Source organism: Colletotrichum navitas (assembly GCF_030913465.1).
Source record: "Colletotrichum navitas strain CBS 125086 chromosome Unknown LY79scaffold_34, whole genome shotgun sequence".
NCBI lineage: Eukaryota > Fungi > Ascomycota > Sordariomycetes > Glomerellales > Glomerellaceae > Colletotrichum > Colletotrichum navitas.
Genome location: NW_026850580.1, coordinates 167,955 through 194,472, shown reverse-complemented (window position 1 = coordinate 194,472; position 26,518 = coordinate 167,955). Strand labels below are relative to the sequence as shown.

General features: G+C 54.5%; 7 protein-coding genes across 7 annotated transcripts; 4 read left to right on the top strand and 3 right to left on the bottom strand.

Moving 5' to 3' along the window:
* The first annotated feature begins 343 nt into the window (after positions 1 to 343).
* LY79DRAFT_688195 (endonuclease/Exonuclease/phosphatase) lies at positions 344 to 2,675 on the top strand. The gene is made up of 4 exons (XM_060564691.1): positions 344 to 773; positions 837 to 1,213; positions 1,267 to 2,084; positions 2,156 to 2,675. Exons 1-4 carry the CDS (start codon positions 490 to 492, stop codon positions 2,486 to 2,488), a joined length of 1,812 nt encoding a protein of 603 aa, XP_060413563.1. The 5' UTR covers positions 344 to 489; the 3' UTR covers positions 2,489 to 2,675.
* Positions 2,676 to 5,535: 2,860 nt separating this feature from the next.
* LY79DRAFT_228225 (HECT-domain-containing protein) lies at positions 5,536 to 10,093 on the bottom strand. The gene is made up of 3 exons (XM_060551654.1): positions 9,781 to 10,093; positions 7,483 to 9,716; positions 5,536 to 7,431 (listed from the first exon to the last, which is right to left on the bottom strand). The coding sequence occupies exons 1-3, from the start codon at positions 9,999 to 10,001 to the stop codon at positions 5,963 to 5,965; spliced, it is 3,924 nt and encodes a 1,307-aa protein (XP_060413562.1). The 5' UTR covers positions 10,002 to 10,093; the 3' UTR covers positions 5,536 to 5,962.
* A 1,124-nt stretch (positions 10,094 to 11,217) lies between these two features.
* Positions 11,218 to 13,564, top strand: LY79DRAFT_228215 (zinc finger protein Yan). The gene is made up of 2 exons (XM_060551653.1): positions 11,218 to 11,815; positions 11,935 to 13,564. The coding sequence occupies exons 1-2, from the start codon at positions 11,670 to 11,672 to the stop codon at positions 13,469 to 13,471; spliced, it is 1,683 nt and encodes a 560-aa protein (XP_060413561.1). The 5' UTR covers positions 11,218 to 11,669; the 3' UTR covers positions 13,472 to 13,564.
* A 314-nt stretch (positions 13,565 to 13,878) lies between these two features.
* On the top strand, positions 13,879 to 15,588 carry LY79DRAFT_516572 (uncharacterized protein; the record flags this gene model as incomplete). The annotated part of the gene is made up of 2 exons (XM_060554833.1): positions 13,879 to 14,301; positions 14,368 to 15,588. The coding sequence occupies 2 exons, from the start codon at positions 13,879 to 13,881 to the stop codon at positions 15,586 to 15,588; spliced, it is 1,644 nt and encodes a 547-aa protein (XP_060413560.1).
* A 390-nt stretch (positions 15,589 to 15,978) lies between these two features.
* On the bottom strand, positions 15,979 to 17,637 carry LY79DRAFT_516618 (C3HC zinc finger-like-domain-containing protein; the record flags this gene model as incomplete). The annotated part of the gene is made up of 3 exons (XM_060554838.1): positions 15,979 to 16,835; positions 16,887 to 16,973; positions 17,025 to 17,637. 3 exons carry the CDS (start codon positions 17,635 to 17,637, stop codon positions 15,979 to 15,981), a joined length of 1,557 nt encoding a protein of 518 aa, XP_060413559.1.
* A 652-nt stretch (positions 17,638 to 18,289) lies between these two features.
* On the top strand, positions 18,290 to 19,636 carry LY79DRAFT_670208 (SRP40, C-terminal domain-containing protein; the record flags this gene model as incomplete). The annotated part of the gene is made up of 1 exon (XM_060563754.1): positions 18,290 to 19,636. The coding sequence occupies one exon, from the start codon at positions 18,290 to 18,292 to the stop codon at positions 19,634 to 19,636; it is 1,347 nt and encodes a 448-aa protein (XP_060413558.1).
* Positions 19,637 to 21,201: 1,565 nt separating this feature from the next.
* On the bottom strand, positions 21,202 to 23,098 carry LY79DRAFT_670207 (adenosine/AMP deaminase; the record flags this gene model as incomplete). The annotated part of the gene is made up of 3 exons (XM_060563753.1): positions 21,202 to 21,427; positions 21,494 to 21,884; positions 21,937 to 23,098. 3 exons carry the CDS (start codon positions 23,096 to 23,098, stop codon positions 21,202 to 21,204), a joined length of 1,779 nt encoding a protein of 592 aa, XP_060413557.1.
* Positions 23,099 to 26,518: the final 3,420 nt, after the last annotated feature.

Here is a 26,518-nt window from a genome sequence, read left to right as displayed (position 1 = left end):
CCCTCTAATAGGTCAATTGATACGACGCAAGACCGACCCTTGTTCACCGATCGGTAGGATCTCTGTTCGTCCCGTCCAGTGAAAACGTGAAAACCGACTTCTGCATAGCACTTAGCCATCTTGTATGAAATCATCTGAGCTGGCTGCAAACCCTCGTCTCCCTCGCCCAATCTCTCTTCCATGCGAATGTAGATCATGTACGCGTATGCTCACATGCAAAGAGCCCGCAGCTCCCGAGATGCAAGGGCGGAATGTCCCACAGGGCCCCAACGACGTTGTCGCTTTGCTTGGCGCTCGGCTCGTCATGATACGACCCTGATCAGGGGAACTGGGGACAGAAACCACAAGCTGAAAGCTCAGCTCCATACTACATATAGTCTTGACAACCCCGCGGTTCAATAAAAGCCAAATGGATCATCTCTTTCTTATTCTAGGACGCCGATAATCTCTCTCCAAGCATCGTCGCGAGACAAACCGCTGCCCGTCAAGATGAAGGTTGCGTCCCTCTTCCTCGCCGCCGCCGGTGCCGCCTCGGCCCTGACCATCGCCGAGATCAACGGCAACAAGTTCCTCTCCCCCTTCAAGGACCAGTCCGTGGCCAACGTCACCGGCCTTGTCCTCGCCAAGGGCCCCAACGGAATCTGGATCCGCTCGACGACGCCCGACGACGACGCCGCCACCTCCGAGGCCCTCTACGTCTACAGCAGCTCCGTCGGTGCGAACCTCTCCGTGGGCGACCTCATCACTCTGGACGGAAAGATCCAGGAGTACAGGTGAGCCACATCCTCGCGCGCTGCTCTTTTGTCTACATGGGAGCTTTGGCTAACAAAGCATAGGTCCGCAGCGAACTACATTTACCTCACGGAGCTCAGCTCTCCCAAGAACGTCGTCGTCGCGTCCAAGGGCAACCAAGTCGTCCCGCTCGTCATCGGCGTTGACACCCTGCCCCCTCCCACCGAGCAGTACACCAGCCTCGACGGTGGCGACGTTTACGCCGTGCCTAACGCCGTCGCCAATATCTCCACCGAGAACCCCGTCCTCAACCCCGAGCTCTATGGCCTTGACTTCTGGGAGTCCCTGAGCGGTGAGCTTGTCACCGTCAAGAACCCCGTCGCCGTCACTCGCCCCAACCAGTACGGCGACACCTGGGTTGTTGGCGACTGGCCCACTACCGGCCGCAACTCGCACGGCGGCATCACCATGACTGGCAAGGGTAAGACTCGACATGTGCGGAAAAGCGAGTGAGTGACTGACACGTGCCCCAAGACTCCAACCCCGAGGCCATCACCATCGGCTCCCCCCTAGACGGCACCAAGAATCCCGAGTCCAAGATGGGCGACCAGCTCACCGAGATCACCGGCGTCGTGACCTACGCCTTCGGCTTTTACCGCATCCTGCCTCTGACAGCCATCACCATCGCCAAAAACGCCACCAACGACGCTCCCGCCACCTCTCTGGTTAGCAACGGTGACTGCACGGGCATCACCGTCGGCGACTACAACGTCGAGAACCTCTCCCCTTCCTCGGCCCACCTCCCCTCTATCGCCGCCCACATCGTCGACTACATGAAGACGCCCGACCTCATCTTTGTCCAGGAGATCCAGGACAACAGCGGTGCGACCAACAACGGCATCGTCTCATCCAATGTCACCCTCACCACCCTCACCACCGAGATCGAGTCCCGCTCCGGCGCCGTCTACGACTTTGCCGTCATTGACCCCGTCGACGGTCAGGACGGTGGCCAGCCCGGCGGCAACATCCGCGTCGCCTACCTCTACAAGCCCGACGTTGTCGAGCTGTGGAAGCCCAACCCCGGCGGCAGCCTCGACGCCAACGAGGTTCTTCCCGGCCCCGAGCTGAAGTACAACCCCGGCCGCATTGCGCCCGCCAGCAGCGCGTGGGACGCCAGCCGCAAGCCCCTCGTTGCCGCGTGGCGCACCGTCAAGGGGACCCAGAGCAAGACCTTCTTCACCGTCAATGTTCACTTGGCCTCCAAGGGCGGCTCCTCCTCCCTGCACGGCGACCTCCGCCCCCCCGTCAATGGTGTCGTGAACGCGCGCATCGAGCAGGCCGAGCTCGCCGGTGTATGTTCCTCCTCCCCGCCCCTGAAGCCTCGTTTTCTGTAAACCCTTGCTGACCCCCTTCTGTACAACAGTCCTTCATCGCCGAGATCCTCGCTGCCGATCCCAACGCGAGCATCATCACCTCCGGCGACTTCAACGAGTTCGCATTCGTCGAGCCCCTCGAAGTCTTCGCGGCCAAGTCCGGCCTCCTCGACCTCGACGAGGTCGTAGACACCCCCGTCGAGGAGCGCTACACGTACGCCTACGACATGAACGCCCAGGAGCTCGACCACATATTTGTCAGCCCCGCGCTCGCCGCCAGGAACGGGACCGCGTACGAGCACATCCACGTTAACTCGTGGGAGCTGTACAACGAGCTCGTCAGTGACCACGACCCGTCCGTCGCGCTCCTTAACGTCTGCTAGGTGCCGGATCCCTCCTAGCAAGAAAAAAGAAAGACAAAAAAAGAAAAAGAGAAGAAGTCTTTGTAGATCCCGGGCCGCTTTAATTGCCCCTTTCTTGTATATCCTTAGACGTCGACGAGGCACGAATTTAATGTTAATTGTTGTACGATCTACCAATAATCTTCCCAGTTACCCAGATATTCTAGAGCAAGTATGACCTAGATACGAGTATGTGTTCCAGGGTGGATTTTCCGAACGCCCGATGGCGGCAAAGTTTGCTCAAATGCCAGAGCAACTGGTGGTTGTACATGACAATTCCACAGGCGGCTGAGCTCATCTCGAGAAAACGAGAGCCAGGTAGGCTCACGGTGCATCCTGGCCAAGAAAGACTAATCTGCAACAAACACAATGATCAAACAGAATCTCAAGAGGCACTTCGAAGCCGAGCCGCTCCATTGACACAAGTCTCGCAATTCCAATTTTCATAACCGCGTGCTACAACCCTTCCGGTCTCTCCGTGCTTTGTTACTTCGCCCGAGTGCCGGCCTACCGTCCCGAGTGGGTCCGCATCGGCCATCGGGTAGGTCGACCTTCTAGCTTCAGCCTCCGGCGCCGGCATCACCATCCGCATGCCGGTTTGTGCACCGCTCAAACAATGCAAATGTCTTCCCACAGGTGTTTTGCGAAAGAGCTATCGGTTAGTGCATAAAAGCTAACAGCACTCATGAAATCTTCCAGACTGACTCCGACGATGGGGACGGCCAGAAGAAGTTGGTGCGATCTTCTCCGCTTATATCGCCCCGGTTTATCAGATTCCACGCACGGAGAAAGTTTTCTCCCCAGCTTGGTTCTCGAGGCTCCTCATTGAGCCATAGATTCGGCTCTGTTCCCAGTTCGAGACTACGCTGGAGCCAACAAATGTACGTCCCCGGACTGTATGACCATCCTTAGCCGTTCATGACGTCGTCGTTCTTCTGAACAACTGACAGGACGCGTATTTTAGTGTCGAGCCGCTGCCCTAAGAGTGATTTCAGCAAATTGCTCGTAGTGAAGGCATGGCTGATCTCGTGAGAGTGACCGCAGGACCAATCTAGTTCTATCAGAACTTGGTATACCTCTTCTTTTCGCAGATATTCTGATTCCCATTCCGTGTCATCTTTGCGGCAATGTCTATTCCCTTTCGGTAGCCACTTGAGATTGTCGGGCTTCTCGTTAAGACTCAGATTCTCTACCCAACCCCAGCGGGCTTTATACAAGTAATCAGTATATCTAGTGTTCTCCGCTTCATTTGAACTGTGTTCCTCAAAGATGATCCGAATAGACTCGCGTTTACAGCGTTTACACGCATCTGGCTGGGGGAAGGTTCTTCGTCTTTCCGAGTAGCGTGTAGATGGAGGCTTTCCCGGAGAAGCTCTAATGGACCGGCAATGGTTTTGTTTTGCCGACTGAAAGCAATGGTTCCTTCTTTGGCGAATTTCTTGAGATTTGGCTGAGGCGAGCTTTTTGTCGTTTCAGTTCTGGCGAGAGTATCTTCGAGGAATTCTGACGCAATCGTCTGATAAGATCGTGACTGCTCGCCCTCCGGTAGCCAACATTCTTCTATGACAGCAAACGTATTCCATTGTCTGCCACCTACTCAAGTTGTACCAAGAACTATCACCCAGGATGTAATTCAATGTGCAAATAAGCAGGTTACTGCAGCGGTTCAGTATGAGGCGAAGGGTATCGGCCGCTACGTTGTTGTCGATAGTGAAATTGGGTGCCAAGTGATGCCCTCCATTATACCAGGGGGGTTCGGGTAGGAATCATCGTGGGCGAAAACACACGTCCTTAGGGGGAAGAGCGAAAAGCCCTTCATCCAAAGTCCTCCTCTTCTATCGAAGCGGGTGGCGTTCAAATCTTCTGCAGAGACCATAACCGGCATGTCATTCATGGATCCCGGCACATACAGGGCTTCTTCCTTAGGCCAGTCGACGTTTGATGACCAGTCAATGACCCAGGAGGGTAAGTTTGACGAGGGCCTTGGTTGCATCATTGAGAGATAACGGCATATCTCTCTTGGGTTTTGAAGAAGAAGAAATGCCATTACACCGCTGAATACCTGCTCCGTGCTTAGGGCGTAGTCGGCAACCAGACCAGCATTTTGTGCTCCAAGAAACAGACCCAGTAGAGCAAAATTCTTATCTCTGGGTTCGGATGCTTCAGAGTGGACTGTTGCGTGCATGAGTTCTGATAACTCCTCTAGACCCCTATGTTTTCGGTTGAGAACCTGCTGCACACAAGGGTGCAGTTGATACAGTCTCTCTTGCGAGTAAAAGAAATCTTGCCACCTGCACCCTTTTGATCCAAAAAGAAGGTACTTTTCGTGAGCTGATGCAACGTCTTGGATAACCCAGATCTTCGAGAAGTAAGGTTGACTGCTGACATCTTTTAAAGGATCCAGTGTGTTGCCGTGATTGTTGAAATTCCATGTCGTTGGCGGTGTTGGGTCCGGGTCACTGGGGTCTTCGCCCAAATAAACAACAACCGTAGTCGCAGTTGCGTAGATGTACTGCATTATCCCGACTTGGTGAGATCTCTCGCGTGTGTCGTCTTGGTTTATACAGATAGCGTCCACCCATACCTCTCTAGCCCGTCTAGGATATCGAAGTCGACGGAGGGCATTGGCGCAGTTGACTGTGATAGCCATGATATCCCAACGGTTGCCCAGAAACGTCAATTGAGACCTTGAGGTATCGCCTGACTGGTCGGCCCAGGTGTATGACAGGGCCTCATACTCTGGCTTGAATGCCAAATTCGTGGTGCGTAGCTCACCTCTTATAGGGTCATCGTACGCCCCAGGAAGCAGTCGAAGTATGCGAATATCTCGTGCGAAAAGGGGTACATACAAGGACGCGGCAGAAACCCCTCCAAGGCCACTAGCGTTTGCAGGAATAGAGTCGAACGAGGACGGCTGGTATTTCTCGGTTGTGTTACAATCCACAAATAGCAGCGAAGACGGCCAGCAGAGTTCGAAATTGGCTGTTGATGGCGGTTAGGATGGTGTTCCATCCAGTGCCGCGTTCTTAGCTTTGTCCATAGCAGCGATTTCTCCGCAAGATTGACAATAGGGGACGTCGAGGCCGTCGAGAAAGACGACGTCGGGGTTCCGGCAAGTCGGTATATATATGCCAATTGAACATTGTGCTTCTGTTTCGGAGACGGATGGTGGCGCTTAACGATGCCGTGGTGTTTGACCGAGGACAGGCGAGAGAAAAGAAAGCAAGACCGAAGGTAGATGCTGATGGTAACTCAGGACCAGGCCGAACGTGTCCGTTATGATGGCAAGGAGCCATGGCTGCTCGGGACAATGACATAAAAACAGACAGGCAGTATCCTTTCACTCTCTTTTCGATGCAAGTAAGGAATTCTAAGGATATCAAAACCAATGGGAATACCCCCCAGTCCATCCATGGAGCGTTTTATTCTAACATACAGCTCCTTGCCTATTTTCGCTCAAGCAAACCCAAAACCCTGCGCATTTTCCAAGGCCATGGCAAGCCTCTCTCTCAGAACGTCCTTGTCCTTGTACTCCGGTAGCAAAAGCGTGCCGTAACATGTGTATGCAGTGGGCAGATGCCCGCGCTCGTCTTCCTCTTCGCCGTTCCTCTGTACGACGAACTGCAGGTTCTTCATGCCCCCAACAGGCACACGGTCTGAGGCCGTCACGAACTCCAGGAGTCGTCTCTTCATCTTTTCGTCGTAGCGCTTGACTATTGACCAGAAGTCTCGCACACCGCGGTGGCTAGCATCCCATCCGACATACCTTGTGTATCTGCGTAGCTCCGATATGTCGATCTCTTGCACACCCTCAACAAGCGATTGGAGGAGCGGAGGTGTCAGAAGCTGGAGTGCCTTGTGATGCAGACACGCTCGGAAACCGCGCTCGAACGCTTCGTATTGCGGGCGAACGGAAACATCTGTGAGGTACTTGATGTAATCACTCACATACGCATTTCTGTTCTCGTTGGTTACGAGCGGAGCGTCTTTGGGATTCTCGTCCGCCAGTGACTTTCCTGCCGCGACTTCGAATTGCGGCCAGCTGCGAGTCTGGTCGTTCATTTCACGAGAAACCGGCTGGCCGAACATTGAAACCGAGAATTCGTATGTGCGAGCAAAAACGTCCTCTACCAGTCCCTGCCTCTCGTCCCATTCGAGAAGCGTAGTCAAGCCCATAGCGAGGTCCGGCCACCCGTCGGCGATGTGGTGCAACTCGTCTACAGGCTCGCCCAAGAGTTTGCGGTAGAGTGCTCTCGGGAAAGTGATGGGCAGCGTTAAGCCATTGTAGACAGCCAGCGAGACCAGGAGACCAAGAATCTCAAACTTCCACGACGGCACGATGGACCCAGGAACAAACCAAGCCATACGAGTTCGGTCGTCTACTGTAAAGGCGCCATAGTCTGGGTTGAGGCACTCGGCGACAGCAAGTCGAAAAAATTCTTGTTGAACTCCACCCGAGTCGAAACCTTCTTCTCCGGCATCTTCACCTAGGTGAATCTTCAATGGTCGGTGTAGTTCTCGGTTCTCCCGCCGCCAAAGCTGATCAAAGGCATCCCTGATAACGTTCTTCCGACTGATTTCGAGGATCAAGTACTTTGAAGATGCCGTCTTCAAAAGATCCTGCAGAACGAGCTTGTGATGAGGGATGGTAATAAGACCTCCGGGGGCAACAATCGCTTTCATCCGTGTTTGGAGCGAGCTGGATTCCTCGTAGCTTCGGCTCATCTTCGAGAAGTTGATAGATCGAAAGTAAGAAACTAGAGTAGATGGATCAAAAATGAAGGGGAAGTCGAGCAGATGCTTCTTCTGCTTGGATGAAATGTGGGCAAGCCAGGCGACAGGCATGTTAATCGAGTCTAGCCTCTCTGCAAAGTAGTCCACGCGGAATTGGACGTCTCCCAGAAGCAGGTCCTGACGTTTCTCGTCTATGAGGAATGTTAGTCAAAGACCTAAAAGAGGATGATCTGCAAACTTACACATGGCAGCAATCAATGACAAAGCTCCGCCGAAGGAGCCATCGCACGATATTTCAGGCTGACCATCCCACTCCTGAAGCATGACTGTCTTGGCCCAGTCTAAAAGCAGAGTCGAGACCCTTGATTCATGACCAGCCCTCTCGAGCTGTCCCAGTTCGGGATTTGAAGACGAATAGGAATTAAGCAGGTCTAGTTGAGACAAGAGAGGCCGAAGGGCATCTGATTCTTGGTCATCATCCTCAACACCATTGTCTTGCGTGGCCATATCTGCAAAACACTTCCGCGCAGAGATGGCAGCAAAAAGGCGCCTCGCAAGCCTGAGTGCCAATTCATTCGAAAAAGCGTCATCGTAGAGAAGGCATAGCCAAGCCGGTTGTCGCGCTAGAGCACCGCTTCCTGCCAAAGTCAAACCATTTGAGCGGATCCGTGACATATCAAAGAGTATTCTAGAGTCTGTTATCAACGGTGCCGCTGCTACTAATGCGTGAAGGCATATTGATAGTAAATGACCAGCCTCAAGATTAGCAAGAGACCGTTCACTCCGGCGAAAGACTTTGGTAGTAGGGGACCGCAGCGACTGGAGTGACTTGGGCGCTCCAAAAAGACTTCCGGCAGCCATCCACAAGCTGTGGAAAACCAGACTAGGAGCTACTCGTGTAAGCCTCAGCATGCAGTACCAGATCGTGTGAGAATCAAGCAGCTCATCGTCCTTGACGAAAGATGAGACCAGGGCAACAGGGTCGCTCAGGATGTTGAAAAGGCTTTGCTCGATGAATAGCTTCCATTGCCGTTGGAGTCGCTTGGGGTAGGTGCTCCGAGGGTTGTGCTTTCTCTGCATCTTGGGAGCCCGGTCCTTGAGCCCGGAGTATGTGCTGGTGATTTTGGGGGGGTCGAAAAGATGGGATTCTGAGGTACCGTCGTCTTGGAGGATGTCACACAAAAGATCAACCACTTCGACGTTGAGGTATGTCAATGATTGCGGAAGCATGTTGTCGGCGATTGGCACGTCAACCGGCTCCTCGCTTTGCTTGGTGTCATCGACTGAATGGCTCGACTGTGCACACTGAGTCCGGGTCTCCAATGCCACTTCTTGTGGATTGGAAGACTCTGCTGGCGGTCTAACGTTGCGAAAGCTTGTCGTGAGCGGTGACTCTGGCTCTTGAACAATAGTTACAGAGTGATTTTGCGGCGGTACATTGTCAAAAAAGGAGGGTGTAGATGGTATTTCTGGGATGGCGTAAGGGTTAACGTGGGATGGTTTCGACGGCCTCGGTGGCTTTTCATGCGACGTCCTGGGAGAAGCCAGTCCTGAGGTGACGTCCTCGGATAATGATGAGGTTGGGTATGGCTCGATAGAAAGCTTTCTAGTGGGTTTCGAATTGGCCCTTACTCTAGCGCTTGAGCTCCTTTTAGGCTTGCTGGGCCGTGGGTTAGACAACGCCGAGGTTGAACTATGCAGCTTTTGAGAAGCCTGGTCGAGAACAGTATCCGGCCCATGTTCCGTTGTTATCTGGGCCACATCGCTCGAGGTTTTGTCGGCGTAAATGACCGAGGGCATTGACTGCGTAGGCGTTGACTGGCCTGATGGCTTCTGTGATCTTTGAGTTTCTTCCCTCGAGGGACTATGCGTCGCATCAACCTCTAGTGCAGCAACCTTTTCAGACATAGCATCCAGGCCAGCTGGAGTGAGCCATTCCAGCATTTTGAAGGCGACAGTCCCGAAGACATTGGCGGCGAACGAGCGATAGTCCTTGCTGATGGGCCGCTCGGCTACTTTGAAAGCGGCTTTTGCAGCGCCCGTCGTCGAATCGAAATGCGACCGCTCCTTGGAGAGAGAGGGGGGCCGGCGTCCGGTTTCTTCAGTATCCGGGGTGGCCTTTTGAGAACCGCCGTCTTCACCGTTTAGCCTGGCAGATGTGACTGATTTCCGGCGCCTTGCACCCTTTGGTGTAGCGGAACGCTTCGAAAAGGGGTCATTAAAGCCGGGTGCCACGAGGTTCGGTGAGAATATGAGCGAGTTCAGGGCGGCCGGGGTCTCTTTCGGGGGCTTGAGGTAGGGGCAGAGTCCCGTCTCGGGGTTGTCCTGGCTAGCAAGGTAGACGGCCAATGTCCTTGCACTCGTGGTGTTGTATCTTCGTATTGGCGCCTTGCCGGCGAGGCGCTTGCGACAGGAGAAGCAGGTCGGGGTCGTACAGGCCTTGGAGTCGCATCCGTATCGCAGCTGAAGGACGTATCTGAGAAGAGGCATGTTAGCTTGGGTTGCGCTGAAGGAAGGCGACTAGGTCTATGGAAACGCACATCTCGACAAGGATCTGGAAGTTGTGACGGCGACTGGCGCGGTGGATGGCATAGACACGCTTCGGGTTCTCGATGGTCTGGACCATGTCCTTCAGTTCGGGAGGCGCATCGGGGGGCAGACGCGCAAACGGCGCGTCTTCCCATAGGGCAGCTAGGAGATCAGCATCGAGGCTGGTCTCGTGCTGAGGTCCCTCCTCAGGACAGCGGATATCTCGAGTCATTACATCCGGGCCGCAGGCGCCGTGGGGTATATTTGATGGTTAAGTTGGATAGCTCTCAGCGACGGGGAGGAGGAAATGCGGCAGAGGGCGGGTAGCGAAGACAGGAGATTGAAGCAAGAAGGAGAGGCTGAAAGTGCAGGGACCGCTGATGTGGTTGAAATGCAGTAGTACTCGTACAGAAGATATTACAACGCAAGCGACAGCTGGGGCAAGCAGAGAAAGGTTGGCGATGAATGAATAAACTTATCGGGATGACGGGTGGGTAGGCAGGGGAAGCGGCAACAGTCTCGCCCGTCGTAAAGGAGGAGATGGGCACCGTATGGGCACGCCACGGGGCTCGGCGATGACACGGTGCGGTTAAGACAGAACGGGACACGGTCTCTGGGGTCATTCTTCAGAAGTGGATCCGCAGGGACGGGAGCAGGCAATCAGAACATGGAACATTCCGCAGAGGGTCCGAATTTAGAATGCGAATTCCACCCTCGGGCCCAAAAAAAGACGAACCGGATAGGGTGTTTCTGACATCAGCCGCATCGTTGCCGCCTGCCACCAGGAACGGACCAACGTCCAACCAGGCTCGGCGCCATCGGCGGGTTTTGCCTCCGATCTTTTGCCAACTCAAATGCCGCCACTGCCCGCCCCGTAAGAACCCCCCTTCCCATCCTGATTAGTCAAGTCAGTCAGTCAGTCATTCACTCATTTGGATACCGGTATTTGATGATGCTGAACACCCGGAGGTCACTTGTCACTCGTCCTTCGTGTGAACCGGTTTGAAATCTAATCGCGTAGCCGCAGGTATTGTTTTACTACGAAGAATATCAAACGAATAGAAACCATGTATGAACCAATGTCGCACTGTGGTATGAGGAGTACCATATTGGTCAAGTAACACTCTTGGCCATCTTTATCAGACAAGTTTCCAGTGCTGCATCGGAGACCTTTGGCCGTATGTATTATTCATCAAGACAGGCCGAAAGCAAGACCTGCATGTCGAGGCCCAAGTTGGGCTTATGCTTGCAGCCTCCAAACCACACACAATCAGTTATACTTTGCCGGATAAGGAACGGTACCTTATTTTCAAAACGGTGACAAGCACACTACCAGAGTTTTGCCTCCTCTTCAGCTTACCGCCCAGTATGTACTCCTAATATATACCTACAGGTATATATGACAGCTAGATCGGACTAGAAAGAAGCAGGTAGAACCCTTCTCCCCTCGATCCCCCGAAACCCCAAAAAGGGATCACCTACTCCGTGCTTCGGGAAGACAACACTGCCCCCACTTAGCAGGGCAGCAACTGCCAGGAACACGCTAAAGGTTCAAGCCTGCCAGTGGCACAACATTTCAGGACAGGCCCGACCCAAGGGCTCTAAACTGCAGGTGACGTGCCTATCACGTCCCTCCAAACCCCCGCCTAACCCACTAAAGCCCTGGCGAATTTTCCCTTTGCCTTTTAAAATCATTTCCCCTCCATCCGCCCGACTTTGACGCACCTGCACCGCCGGGACGCTCATCTTTTGCCTCCCTTCTTCCTCTTCTTTTGCGCATCCTGCACCTTTACAATTGCGCGCAATCATACTCCCTATTCCTTCGGATTCTTGGAATAGCCGCGCCAACACAGGAACCGACACCAAACGCAGATCACGTCCTTCGCACACGACATTCACTATGGCGAGTGTCGATGTCGCTGCCCTCGGTGCCATTCCCGTAAATGGAGGGGCAACCGCCGCTTCGCATCCCTACACCTGCAACACCTGCTCTGTTGCGTACCGAAATATCGACCTGCAGAGAGGTCACATGAAGAGCGACTGGCAGTATGTATTCCTTGCTTTTCTTTACCTCTTCTCACACTCTCGCTCTCCATCTTTTGTTCCTGGCTTCCCATAGTGTTTCCTCGCTGTTCCGCTCAACCCAACTGACATCATCTTTCCAGTCGATACAACCTCAAGCGCAGAGTCGCCTCCCTTCCTCCTATCTCCTCCGAAGTCTTCAACGAGAAGGTTCTACAGGCACGCGCCGTTCAGACGGCCGAGGCAGAGAAGGCCTTGTTCGAGCGTAGCTGTGATGCGTGCCAGAAGTCGTACTCGAGCGAGAATGCGTACCAGAACCATCTCACGAGCCAGAAGCATAAGGTCCGCGTCGCTGCAATTGCTAGACGCAAAGGTGGCGTCACCGATGATGCCAGTTCTGTCATGAGCTCTACCTTCTCCCTCGGCGAGCCTATCGCTGTCGACAAGGAGAACGAGTTGGATTCCGAGGCCGAGGAGGAGTTCACCCAGGTTGTCGAGGGTCTCAAGAAGGCCAACATTCATGAGCCCCACGACGAGCGCCCGTCCCCCGTCAAGCGTCCCTCCAACCCCCACTTGTCTGCTCAGAGCCAGCGCGCCAGCGATGATGCCACCATTAACCGCGAGTCCGACTCCACCACTCCCGTTCCGTCTAAGCCGGAGATCTCCTGGAGCACAAAGTCCTGCCTTTTCTGCAATTACGAGTCACCCAATGCCCCACTCAACGCCAACCACATGGAGCGATTCCACGACATGTTCATCCCCGAGAAGCAGTACCTGGTCGACCTTGAGGGTCTGCTGCAGCACCTTCAGGAGCGCATCCACGAGGGTCACCAGTGCTTATACTGCTTCAAGACCAAGAAGACGGCATTCGCCGTACAGACCCACATGCGTGACAAGGGACACTGCAAGATCCCCTACGACACCGAGGAGGTCCAGCTGGATATTGGTGACTTCTACGATTTCCGCAGCACTTACTCCGATGACGACGAGTCGGACGACGACGAGGCTGAGCAGAACGGCGGGGCCAAGCTGGGTCTGAAGCGTCCCACGAAGCTGGTTGGTGAAGACGGCGAGGAGGTCGAAGAAGGCGCGGAGGATGGATGGGAGACGGACAGTTCAGCCTCTTCTCTCGACTCGGCCGACTTGACAGCCTTCACTGCGGATGGCCGCTACGAGCAATTTGAGCGTCTAGACAAGCACCCTCACCACGCTCGTGACGACCCTCGCAATCACCACCAGGCGGATGGCTGGCACTCTCATGCCCACAAGCACACCCGTGCGGTCTTCTACGATGAATACGAGCTTCACCTGCCGTCTGGCAGGGCAGTTGGTCACCGCTCTCACAACCGATACTTCAGACAAAATCTCCACAACTACCCCACTGCAGAGGAACGTAAGGAGCGCCTGGCTATCGAGGCAGGCTCGGGCGATGAGATGGATGTGGATGGCAGAGAGGTTGCCACCACCGGTGACCGGAAGACTCGGAACCACCGTGCCTTGGCTCGCAGAGATGCTGCGGGCATGGCTGGTGCGACTGACAAGCAGAAGCGTGTCGTCAGACAGGAGGAGATCAGAGGTCGCAGCAACGCCACCCGTCACCAGAAGCGTTACGACTACGGAGTTAGCGTGAAGCTCAATAACCAGAAGAACTTTTACTACCGCTACCAGGCCGGTGGTTGATCCATTCGCCACTAGATGCGGAGGGAGTTCGGCTGGTTGGTTTTTCTTTTTTTTTCTTTTTTTACAAATGGAATTGAATTGGTATGCATGATGAGATCTTTATGAACCACGCATAGTCAAGATAGACAAATTAGAGGCCATTAACGCTGCGAGTCCTTTGTCATGAAGTCTTGTGAAACTGTCTTGTCAGCGAACAAGCGAGTATTTGGTACAAGGTGACGATGTCTTTAAGTGCATATATATGCATATAATGAGATGCTTGGTCTGTCTACCTACATATTTCGCAGCAAACTCGGACCAGTGTCAATGATCAATACCTCCTACAGTCAACATTTGCCTCATTAGTGGTGCTGATGAACTGGAATTTTCATGATATCATTCACTTGTCTTATTGATTGGTCTTCAGGATGCTCAGAAATGCGTGCCGTTGCCGAGCCATCGTCCAAAGACAGTGCCTCTCAACACAGAGATGGCTGAGCGCCACGCCGACCAGGACTTACATCCCGCGTCCCCAACCGGATGCTGACGGGTGGTTTGACGGACGGAGGCATCCCAGCCGCCATGAAGAACCCGGCTTCGAAAGGCGCAAACCCAGAGAGGAGTTTGGCGGGCGGGACAGAAGGACCTCGCTGCCGTCGCGGGCGGGCGCATCTTACGGGGGGGTGACCGACCGGTTCAGTCACGGAGGTTATAGGGATGCCCCTCGTGACGACCGTGAGCGAGGCGGAAGATTCTCATTGCCGTCGCGGAAGGATCCGCCTCGCAGGGGCAGGCCCGTGAGGCCGAGGACCCAGGTTCCGGAGAGAAAAGGCGGCGGCTTCGTGTTGGTGGTAAGTCGGCATCCCAAGCCTGAAAGGAACTATGCCTTTTGAGATCCTATACTAACCATCCATCAGCCGAGATTGTCACAGGATGAGCTGGACAAGATTGACACTGCAAAAGACGTCTGGGAGGCCAGATCGCTCTACTACGTGCCCCCCAAGAGGTCAAAGGAGCACCAGCAGCCCGTCCCCGTTCCCAAGCCCCCTCGACCCGCGTCGCCACACAGGAACCGCAGCACCAGCATCGCCTCCGCAAGCGATATCAAGGCAGCGATCCGGGGCGAGCCCCAGGACTCGAAGCCCAGCTCGCCGCCATCGCTCCCCGAGCTCGAGGGCGACGGCGGCTCCATTGTGGCCTCTTACGCCCGGGACGTTCCGCACGCCCAGGCCGCTCGGTTCTTCCTCTCGCCGCCCGCCAAATTCCTTTATTCGGCCTTCCGCCTCCAGCACCACCCGCTTAACACGACGACGCCCGAGATCTGCGTCGTCGGCGCCAGCAACTGCGGCAAGTCGTCCTTTATCAACGCCATCACCAACTCCGCCTCGCTCGCCAAGGTCAGCGACCGCGCGGGCAAGACGGTGTCGATGAACGCGTACGGCGTGGGTCCCCTCACCGGTCTGCCGTTCCGGGCGCCCGTAGCCGCCGAGGGCGGCGGCGCGACCAAGGAGGTGCGGCCGGAGCACGGCCTCGTGCTCGTCGACACCCCCGGCTACGGGCACGCCTCACACGAGGAGTGGGGGCGTGAGGTCGTCGAGTACCTCAACAAGCGCACCATGCTCCGCGGCGTCATCCTGCTGCTGTCCTCGGAGAAGAAGGTCTCGGAGAAGGACGCGCAGATTGTCAAGCTTCTCGCCGACGCGGGCCGGCCGGTGATGCTCGTCTTCACCAAGATGGACAAGGCGCTGCTACGCAGGGCTCGGGAGGAGGGCGGCATCGCCGAGCGGCTGCGCGAGGCGGAGCGGTGCTTCGCGAGGACCGGGTGGGACGGTTGGGTGCGGAAGGTGTACATCACGGCGGCGAGGATGGAGCGCGACAAGGCCTGGAAGGTCGACGGGACGGGCAGCGCGGCGGGAATGGCGGGCGTGCGGATGGGGGTCCTAGAGCTGGCCGGGATCAGGGAGTTTGTCGCGCCGGAGAGGGCCAGGGCCTCGTCTCCAAAGACGGGGACGGAGGCCGGTGTGCAAGAGAAGAGGCTGGAACCGGGTAAGGCCTTGGAGAGTGACCCGGCGGCGTGGTCGGGCGATGTGGTTTCGTTCGAGGAGCTGGAGAAGAAGTTTGGGGATTGGAACTCATGAGGCGGCAGCGGCGGTAGTGTTCGTGGTGTAGGATAGTGTTTTGATCGGGTGAATAGACAAGAGATACCCTCTAGGAGAAACGACAACTCATTATACGGCACAAAGTTGAACAAAAGAGTTGAACAAAAGGAATGGCTGTCCTGTTGGTGAACCAACAGAGAACTATCTTATGCGAACATGTAACCGAAAAGTAAACAACGCAGGCGCTATTCATTACTTCCGAAGGCCATCAGCGCTTTGCGCAGGTTCCATCATATGGGTATAATATTCAAGGCAAATTGCGAGCAGTCGTCGTCCGACCATACGTGAACCCTCAAGAACTCCTCCATCCGTCCAAATCCAAATCGCCCGGTGAGTGAAATACAATACAACGCGGCCCGTTAGTAGCAATTACTGCTTATCGCCTGCTGCAGCTCCCGAGACAACCGAGTGCGCCGTTCCTGGCCTACTCAGTTGCCGGCGTAGCTTCTTCGCGTTCTTCGACTCGAAAAGACTCTTCACCCTTCGTAAACGCGCCCAGCGCTCCTTGTCCTTTACATCCCGAGACTGTTCATCGTCTTCACCTCCCGGCTCTGTTGCGGCACTCGGTGAGTCGTAACCACCCGGTGTCAAAGGCGGCGCGACACCTCTGCGTACCGGGGTCGATGGTACAGAGGCTCCTCTGCTGTGCCACCTATTCTTTGGGCGATCATCTAGTGCTCCGCGCAGGTAAGCGTCGTTTTTGAGCACCTGTACCAGGCATTTCCACGCCGCCATGTCCGACTCAACACCGGGCTTCGCGCTGCCCAAGCGCTGCGTGTCCGGGTTCTTCCATGGACAAAAGAACCGGTGCTCTCTGATGGGATCGAGATGGTCCATTGGCGCGGGGACAAGGATTTCGCCGTCGGCGCTGACCTCCTTGCTCTTGAACATCCATAGTCCCAGGCGCCGCAAGCAAGTGTTACAGGATGCCGAGTTTGGCACCGCGCCGATGCGAGGGTTTGTGAGGCCTTGCCATCCCGTCAATGCCAAAGCCAAAGCAACTCTGTTGGGCTGCTTAGGGTCTGGTGAGTCCTTGGCGGGTGGTGGGTTTGTAAAAAAGGCCTCAGGTAGTTGGGTAAGAACATTATCGATATTGAGACCCTCGGGGAGCCTCAAGTTGAACTCGTAGGGGAGGAAGGGTTTCCTTCCACACAGCTCATCGTACCGGTACCGCAATGCCTCTATGCTAATCTTGGCATTGGTCAGGGATAGCCGCAGCAATGAATCTGTGCAAGTTAGTGCGGGTTCTCAACCTAGGAAATTTGTTCAAGACATACCATCGCAGCCCTGTTTCCTCCACAAGCACTCTTCCAGATGTGCTGTAACGATCAGTTCGGAGTACTTGCCGACCAACGCTTCCTCTGCTTCATCAATCAGTTGTGGGTAGCGACAAGGAGTGGCAACCATGAACCTACCAACATCCGATGCAACGAGCACAGGCACCTCCTTGCCGTCGACCTCGCGTTTGTTCAGCTTCACGACAAGCTCCTTGTTGCACAGCGTACACCGAACCCGATCCTTCCCCTGACATACCCATCCTCTCTTGGCCCATTCGATCTCGTTCACCGCATCAGGCTTGGGTGTCCAGTCCGTGATCTCCTGGAACGAAGCCAGTCTCTTGAGAAGCTCGCTTCGGTCGCTCGGTGCGAATTTCGAAGCGACCTTGACCTCTGTCACCTTGGACGAGTTGGGCGTCCACTTCTTTAGTACAATGTTGGTAACGGTTGTTCCCGGTCCCGTTGCACGAATAGAGGGTGAACTCCTCATCGTGGCGGCGTTCTTCTCCGTCAGCGTCTGCAAGCGCCGGCGCTTCAGCAGTATGTCTTCGTCGACCGACATGGTCGGTTTGTTGTTCGCTGTCTCGGTCGTGGTCGTGGTCGTGGAGTTTGTGTCGGTGGGCAGAAGGGAAGTCGTCGATGGGCGAGGAGATTCGGTAGGCACACTGGAGGAGTCATCCGATTGAGTTGACGCGGAGGATTTGCCCATACCCTGAATGAGGGCGTTAAACTTTCGTTTGGTTGCGTTCATTATGATTTCTTGGTTCAGTGTAACCCCAGCGACGGGTGTGCAACGACGCCTGTCCTGAACCAGAGAAGATCAGGAACCAGAGGGCGGGAACGAGAGGCAGGACAGAAATTGTCGACTCGTGTGGGTGAGATTGGGGTGAGTAGGCTTTATACCAGATGCCCTTGATCATTTACGCTGTGTTGCACCATGAAACAAGATCCCCAAGAACAGGATGGTGCTTCGTCTACTAGTCGCCTCCTAGACGCCCAGTTTTGCGAAAGTCAACAAACGACAATTGCTGATCAGGCAATGAGCTTCCACCCCTGCCGCGGCGCTAAGGCGGAAGACGCAGCAACGAACTGAGATAGAGCGTTTAGATACATAAATTGTTCTATCGAGGCTTAGCCGATAAGATAGCGACGATCGAAGGAATCAGAAAAAGAAAAAGAAAAGAAAAAAAAAGGGAAAAAAGTTCGCGAGCAGGGATCGTCTTGCTAAAATTCTGGAGACACCGACCGGCCAAGACTTTGATTCCACAGAAATTTTCCCAGGTGGAGGCCGAAGTCGACTTCATGCTCACCGAGGAAAACTCCCACAAGCCTGGCTTTTCTCGTTTGCTCCCTCTTGCCATTGCGACTGACCGAAACGGCTACCACTTCTCTCCCCGACACACATGTCAGCTCCTGCACCTCCGTCCTGGCTATTCTCGAACAACTTCGCCAAGACCAACGACACCGCTCCTACCACTATTACCACATCGCAACAAGACAAGATGGTCAAGAAGGAGAAGAAATCCGAGAAGAAGGGCAAGGCCGTCGCCGCACCTACCCAACAGGCCCCTCCTGACCAATTAATGGATCTCGTCGACTCCTTCCTCTCCGAGAATGCATTCACCTCCGCCCATGAGGCCTTCCAGAAGCAGCGCGCCCAGAGCGGCTGGAAGCCTTCCAAGAAGGAAACTACCCGCCCCGACCTCGTCACCGTCTTCCAGACCTGGCAAAGCTCTGTCGATGTTAAGGCCGTGAGCAGTGACAGCGACAGCTCCTCGAGCGAAAGCGACAGCAGCAGCGACGATGAGGACGTGGACATGGCCGATGCCGCTGCCGACAACGATAGCTCCAGCAGCTCGAGCTCAAGCTCCGACTCTAAATCGAGCAGCGACAGCGACAGTGAGAGCGAGAGCGAGGACGAGAAGCCTGCACCCAAGGCCGCGACCAAGAATGCCCTGAAGCGCAAGGCGCCCGAGTCGGATAGCAGCAGCAGCAGTAGCGGCGACAGTAGTAGCGACGAGTCCAGCTCCGACGACTCCAGCTCCGAAGACGAGGCCCCCAAGGCTAAGAAGCAGAAGGTTAAGAAGGACGACAGCAGCGACTCCTCTGACTCCTCTTCCGACTCTAGCTCGGACAGCAGCTCCAGCGATTCCGACTCTTCCGACTCCGACTCTGATTCTGACTCTGACTCTGACTCTGACTCTGACTCTGACTCTGACTCTTCCGACAGCGATTCCGACTCTGACGGCTCCTCGGCCGCAAAGGTGCCTCTGCCCGAGTCCGGCTCTGATTCTTCATCCTCCGACTCTGACTCGGACTCGGACTCGGACTCGGACGAAGACACCAAGAAGAAGTCGGCCAAGAAGGCTGCCAAGACCGCCGACTCGGCCTCCAACTCCTCTGCGACCCTGGAGAAGACGTCCCCCGAGGCCTCTACCGCTGCCGACCCTCCTCTGCCTCCCGATCCCATGCTGAACCGCCCTAACAACCGTGGTGGCAAGGGCGCCAATGGCAAGGAGAAGAAGGTGCCCAACAAGCCCTTCTCTCGCATCCCCGACGAGGTTTACGTCGACCCCAAATTTGCCAGCAACGAGTATGTTCCCAATGACTACTCACAGCGCGCGCACGAGGACCTCATCGTCACCAAGGGCAAGGGCTTCACCAAGGAGAAGAACAAGAAGAAGCGCGGCAGCTACCGCGGAGGCATGATCGACATCTCGGAAAAGAAGGGCATCAAGTTTGACTATTAGGTCGTTCGACTAGCTCAGGCCTTGGCTCGCCTTACGTTTTGATCTCGGAGTTTGGAATTCCTAAAAAAGAAAGCATCTTGCGTTCGGGTTTCGTGGAAAGAAGCAGGGGGAGTTGGTTTGCTGCATATAGGTTTTTCCCCCCTTTTACCCATAGCATGGCACTTTTTTATATATAGAAGGGGTGGTGAGAGACGCAAAAGAGCTTGGTCGGCGGTATTATCAGTAGAGCCGGTCTTGGCTCGTACGATTGTATCTGTGTAGATAGAATTCAAAAGTTGAACATCTTCCACTTTCAGAGCATTCCCTGATAGTATCAGTATGACGTTGCAAGTGGTCTTACTCCTAAGTGACGTCGGATCAGAAAGCGCTTTCCAGTCCCGTAGTCTGTGTGACTGACTTAGTCGGAATAGTGGTGCTAGCCGGCGCGTAACCTATGGCGACTCAAATACGCCTGCTCTGTACGCCGTCATCACGCAAAGCCATCGCCATGTATAACATTGACCAGGTTCACCGTACCCGCGACCACAGCCCTCCAGATCAGAACCAGGCCGGGTTGGTGACACGACCGCCGTGGCCCGGCTAACAGACCCTCAAGGCTCGGGAAAGTGTGTGATAACGGAGAGGATGTCCAGAGCATGATGACGCGACTGCTGCTCCTCACCCTGGAACTGCAAAGAGCACGAGACGGACGCCCTGGTTCCCCCGGGTCCACAGCCTGGGGATGCCACACTCCTCGCGCGGGGCAAGTAGCCAACCTGCAGCGCCTCGTAGCCTGGTGTCATCGTGTCGCAATACGAAGTCGGGGGAGGACCCTGCAGGACATGGGACGAACATGGTGGGATCCCATAGACTGCGCAAAGGCCGAGCAAAGTCCTCAAGGAGGAAAGGAGGTCATTGTGCCAGCAAAAGGTTGTTTTCTGTTGGGGTGTCCAGGCGGGTAAAAGGGGGGGGGGGGGGGGGGGGCACGCATGCCCCGGTCGCGAGGTGGTGCTGTGAGTGTACCTACCTGTAACCTCCTACCTAGGTAGGTACGTATGTGTGGAATAGGGCGGGCCGGGTGCTCCACCGCGCATCTTAAGCTTAAAAGCCTAAAACCCGATGGCCAGGGGTCTCTTGATGGGCAATTACAATACCGAGGAAGGATGGGTACTTTGCTATGGAACGGGGCCGCAAGACGCAGACCCGGCTCCGGTAGGTAAGGCGTAGGTACCGCTTTCGTGCCAGTAATCGTTCCGCCAAGGCATCCGTGGCGACGCCACCAGATAACGCTACGTACTTTCATAATTCCTGGCATGATTGAACTGACGAGTCTCGTTGACGTTGAAGGCAAAGAGCAAAATCGGGGGTCCGGCCACCAACTCAAGATGGAGGATGACTTGACCGAGGTGTCTGGAACAAAGTCCATCAAGTCGAATCGAGGATTTCTCTATGTTCCGGGAGGAAAATAAGTTCTTTTGCTTTGACCATCAACCCATAAACGTATGCCTCGTGACTGTCGTCCTAAGGCATGATATCTGCCGGTCGCCTAAACCGATACCCAAAGGGCAGGTCTCTCAACATTCCTTCTACGCCTTAGAATCGTCCTCCAACGCCTCCGAATTGCCATATGCGGCAATGACCCAATCCAGAAAACCCTCCCAACGCTTCTCCCAGTCCGCGCGCACAATGGCCAGCTCCTCTTTGGACATGCAGGAGTGTTCCAGGCTCCATTCGATGAGCTGTCGCCAGCCGTGCAGGGTCATGTCCGTCTTGCCAACCATTGCCTGATAAAAATCATGAGAAAGACTCGATCTGCAGTCTTTGGTTAGCGAAACGGCCTTTGGAAACGCAACTCAGGTCATGCACATATAACCTTACCTGAATATGGTTCCGTTATCGGAGTTTAGAGTGCAGTGTACGTTATTCGCGAGAAGATTGTACATGGTGTGTCCTGATACCCTCGGCGTGAGGCCGAGCTCCTCGTTGGAGATGGGGCAGACTTCGAGGCAGATGCCCCGTTTCTTCATGTGTTCCATGATGTACGGGTGCCTTGCCAGCGAAAAGCCGTGGCCTATGCGTTTCGAGTTGAGCAGAAGGGCGTCCACAAGGTTACCATCTGTATCGTCACCGATCTCCGTCGTCTCGCCGCAATGGAAGAGGAACGGAATGTCAACGCCGGACTCGTCGCACTTCCTTCTAAATGCAAGGAATTCGGAGATGAAGTCTCGCAGAGGCCGGCCCTTGGATTCCTCGCCAACCAGATCAAAACCTGGCCTGTCAGACAAACGCATCATGCAGGTCTTTGGGGCCTCGGGACTTACCAGCGATCCACTTGGGCCACTTCTTCTTAAAACTCAAGCACTCATCGAGCGCAAAAGCCACGGATTCGTTGGAGAAGGACCGAGGGGTGCAGTAAATGACCTTCAAGCCGCCAAAAGAATTATTAGTCCTTTGCTGGAACTGGTCGAATTCGTCAATGATGATGTTCATTATGCCTACGTTGTCGATTTGTCGTTTGCCGTCGTCAGTCCAGAGCTGATTCGTCTCCATGAAGTTTGGCCGAATCTCGGCGTACTGAATGTTGTCACGGACAAAGTCCTCAAGGATTCCCTGAGTGTACTTTCGATAAGCGGTCTCGTAGTTGAAAAGGCCTTTCATCATGCGGGTTTTGACATTGAACTTCTCCCAGGCACCCTGCACTGTCTGGGGCACGTTGTGGGCCTCATCCTCGTGGAAGACGAGTTTACTTGTGAGCCATTCCTCTGGGTCTGCGTTGTGTTTCTTTGGGAACTCTTGAAGAAAGTGAGAGTATTTCATCGTCTGTCGCTTCACGTAATCTGGCGAGAATATGTCGCCCGGCTTCTCTTTTTCTGGCGGCAAAATGGAAAATTGGATCTCACAGAGGTGAAGAGCATTCCGTGCCTCCTCGTCCGTCCTGCCGTCGCCGCTCGTAGGCAAGGGCTTATCGCTGGTGATGAACATGCGATCCATGTTCTTGGCTATGCCCAGCAGGACATGAGGCTGCAGGCAGGCATTGAAATGGATGTGGAGGTGTGCCCCTTTGGGCATTTTTGTCGCGATAGCAAGCAGCCTCGTTCCGTTGATCAGATCGACGTTTGATAGGAAGTGGTCTGCGGGAAACCGCGGGTGGTTCTGACCACCCCACCCTTGCCTTGGCTCAGCCGCGTCATACACCAAGCGCTGGTCCTGGGCCTTGACGGCTTGAATGATGGCGTTGGCCTCGATCTCTTTGGACGAGGCCAGCGCCGTGAGACGAAAATCAAATGCCAGGGTTTTTTCGCGATTCGTTATCTCGAGGCGCTGGCGGAAGTATTCATCAGGCTCCTCAATCTTTTTGGCAGCGGCCGACCTCGTCCTGGCTTGGTCGAGAACGGTAACCTGGCGGGGACGGCGTTTGAGGCCGTCGCTGGTGCCGTCAATGATTTTGTCGTGGGCGTTGATCATTTCTTGGGCCATTTCCATGTCTGCCTGGTGGCGATGGTGATGAGGTTTCCGTAGCCTTCTCGAGGAGTGTCGCGTGAGATTGTTGTCGTCCCTTATTCCCAGGCCATCCTTTTCGCCAGGTGCATCGTCCTTTTGAAGGTTCGAGCATAAGCTCCCCATGAGACTGGAATCTTGATACGAACAAAGAAGGTCGCCCCGAGGTTTTTGATGCTGTTTTGCCGAAGCGTGATATCCCTGCGTGCGGACGAACCGAATGGGCCTTTGTCGCAATGAATGAGCTTGATCGCTTCGATTGCGAACGAGGGGTTGCAAGAAAATGAGTATGTATCAATTATATAAATGCGCGCAAGGCTCATGACGATCATACTGAGCAAGGGGTCCTTTCATACTACCTAGGTAGGTAGTCCATGAAAATGGGAAAAAAAAAGGACCAAAGGGTTGGGACCCTCTCTCCGGAAACAGCAAGATGCGTTGCGCGAGAGAGAGCGAGGTAGTCGGGAGAAGTGACTCCAGGCATAAAGTTGAGCGATGCTCCTCTTAGCTTGTAACCGCTTGCCTTACCTTGGTGAGAGGGGATGATGACAGCTGGGACCTGCGTGTTTGCCTTTAGGCCAATTCCTGTCTGGCGTCTACTTACCTAGTACGGAGTAGGTACTTGCCTATTAAAACCAACTACTATTACCTAGGTACCTCCCATGGACTGGGCTCGGTGCAACGGGGCTGGCTGGCCTGTCATCAACAACCCGGTCAATCAGAGAAGCTAAGCCACATACAGCTGGCAGACACACAGGCTTTCTTCTGTTGCTCTTCCTCTGCTCCCACCTGCCTTCCAACCTAGGTAGGTATTCTTCCATCTCACCTCACTTCACTTCACGTAGCCTAACCGAGAAGCAGTGACGAAGCAACAGTTGCTTTTTGACCGATGTCATCTGCTGCATCTACGATACTGCGTGCAACGTCGGAAGCACCATGTGGCTAAATCAGGTGCCAAACAGCCAGCCCACGCTACCACTTCCTCACATGCCCCCCCCCATGTCTTGTCTGTCGTCTCTTGTTGGTACCAACAAACACTTGACTGCATTGGCGGCTAAAAATGCTCCGTATATGGCTTGGTTACGGCTTATCGCATTTGATACGGGATCCCTCTTTGCCAGATGAATCCTTTTGCGCCTTGCTTTTGTACTGCCCCCTCCCTCACCAAACGCGGTCGGCAAGCGCCAAAAGGACGCTGCCAAACCCTTTCTCGCCCATCGTCAAACCAAACCCACTGCCGCCGACTCTCATCCATGGGAAGCATACTGCAACCTTACGTCAAAGCCACACATTTGCCTGTTTGCCAGTCCACTTTACAAACAACTTTGTCAGATGCCGTTTTAAGGGAGTGCCACACTATTGAGGATCTATAAACGCCTCGACGCAGGGTAGGGCCCTATGCAGTCCGTCCCAGATAGCTGGGATTCTTCAATCCTTTCCCCTAATGCGGGACCCCTGTTGGAACGCAGCAACTCATTGATCCCTTTTGCTACGATTCGTATCTGACTTAAGGCAGCAAGGCTGTATGTACATCGCTTTCTCGTCGACTAAGACTGCATGTTGGCTAAGCACACACGAAGCATGGTCATCCCCAGGCAGCGGCTAAACTACCCGCCGCATCTGAACTGGAGATGATTCCACATAGTCTGTGAACCAACAAGCGCCTGCTCTCCGCTTCCAAGAACATCGGTGCAGTATTACGGTCTCGGCATTGCCGCTGTCTCTTACTCTCCGTCGCGAATCTCATCTCAGAGCAAGTGGAATATCCTATCATCCGCCCACCAAGCCTGCCTTCTCATCAGCAGGGAATACTCGGCCTCGGGAATGGTCCAACCCCAACTCACCCCTTACACACAGACCGTCACAACGTGGCTCAGATCAGCACATGATATGTGGTTCTCGATATACGAGTTATCCGTACAAATCGAAATCCACATTCAGAAGACAAGATTGGCGGCATTTTCGAGTATCAAGCGTCCAGATCCGCCAGGGGCAATGCCACACCCTTCCAAGGACAGCCTCCAAACCCCATAAGCCAAGGCAAAACTTGGAATGAGAAACACCGCACTTTTTGTATACGAGAGTGGGTCTTCGGACACAATCACAAAAGCTTATTGAGATTGACAAGTTGAAGATTTTCCCACCTCCAGACCGGTCGTACTGATGATAATCCTTCCCGGCAGAGGTCCCGAGCTTACAGTCCGTGCCGCAGGAAATAAGTCCAGCCTGCGGCCTCTTTCCCCACAGAAGACGAACAACTTTGCCAGAGTAGCATTACCTTAGGCTCTCTACTACCGAGTCAGACAGCCAGCCAACGAAACGAACCCGGCCCAGTTCCTGACTATTCATACAGTTCGGAAAGGAGGCGTTGAGCATTGCTGTCGGATACAACACCGCCACGCTGACCCAGAGCGTTATTATCTTCACCCCGGGCGATGCTCCTCACGTATAATGCCTCGATTGCGTTCACGCAGAGTTCCCGGATGTGGACAGGGCGGTGACAGCTTCCATTCGCAGCTTGTTGAGAGGGCTGTGCTTTGGAACTATACCACGTACCCTATCGGGGCTGGGTTCACCGTTGAGTACACATGCCACAGTAGTCATGTGGATGCTGCGCTTCCTGGTTGCAGATGGTCATAGTTTGCATATGGCTTCCTTCTATACTTTATTCGTTCTCCTGCTTGTGATCCCCCTGTGATGAGCAACCTGGCAAGGCACATGAGGCCGGTGGTGTACATATTAGACGTGTCATATTCACTTTAGAGATAAAATGAGGCGATAATCATCCGCTCGAGCCCATCCAAATAGAGGTGACCGTATGTATTGGACCCTTTCTCCACATTGTTTGCGATCGCATAGCCAGTGACACTGCCCCTTTGCAAGGGGGTCACGGCCTCTTACCCTTGATGACAAGCGCACTGCAACGACGAAGCGCAGCATGGCAACAAAACCATACACAAGCCCCGCCCAAATATTACCCAAGAGAATATCCATATTGCATATTTGACAAGGCGTGCGGAGAGTTTGGGGAATTTCGATTCTTCTGGAGCGCTCACGGTCATCTCGTGTTCCGACTTTCAGGGCGACGACATGGCCCATTCCGCGGACCAGGTCCTCGGCCTCATTCATCAAACCGTCGTGCCTCAGTGCCAAGCTTGAACAGACGCGCCGAATATCGATTCAAGATGTCAAGTCCGTGGCCAGTCTCGGGACTTGAGGGTCTAGTTCGGTCGAGGCTTTGAGCGAGGCAGACCGATAAGCCTGATTTGCGTGAGGAAGAGATTCGAGCCATTTCAGAAGCGACATAGTATTCTCTCCCCGCAACAAAATTACCACCACCGGCATCAGGACTAACTAACAGCTAAAGTAACTTCTTCCGGGAAGAATAGTCCTGGTCTGGTGAGA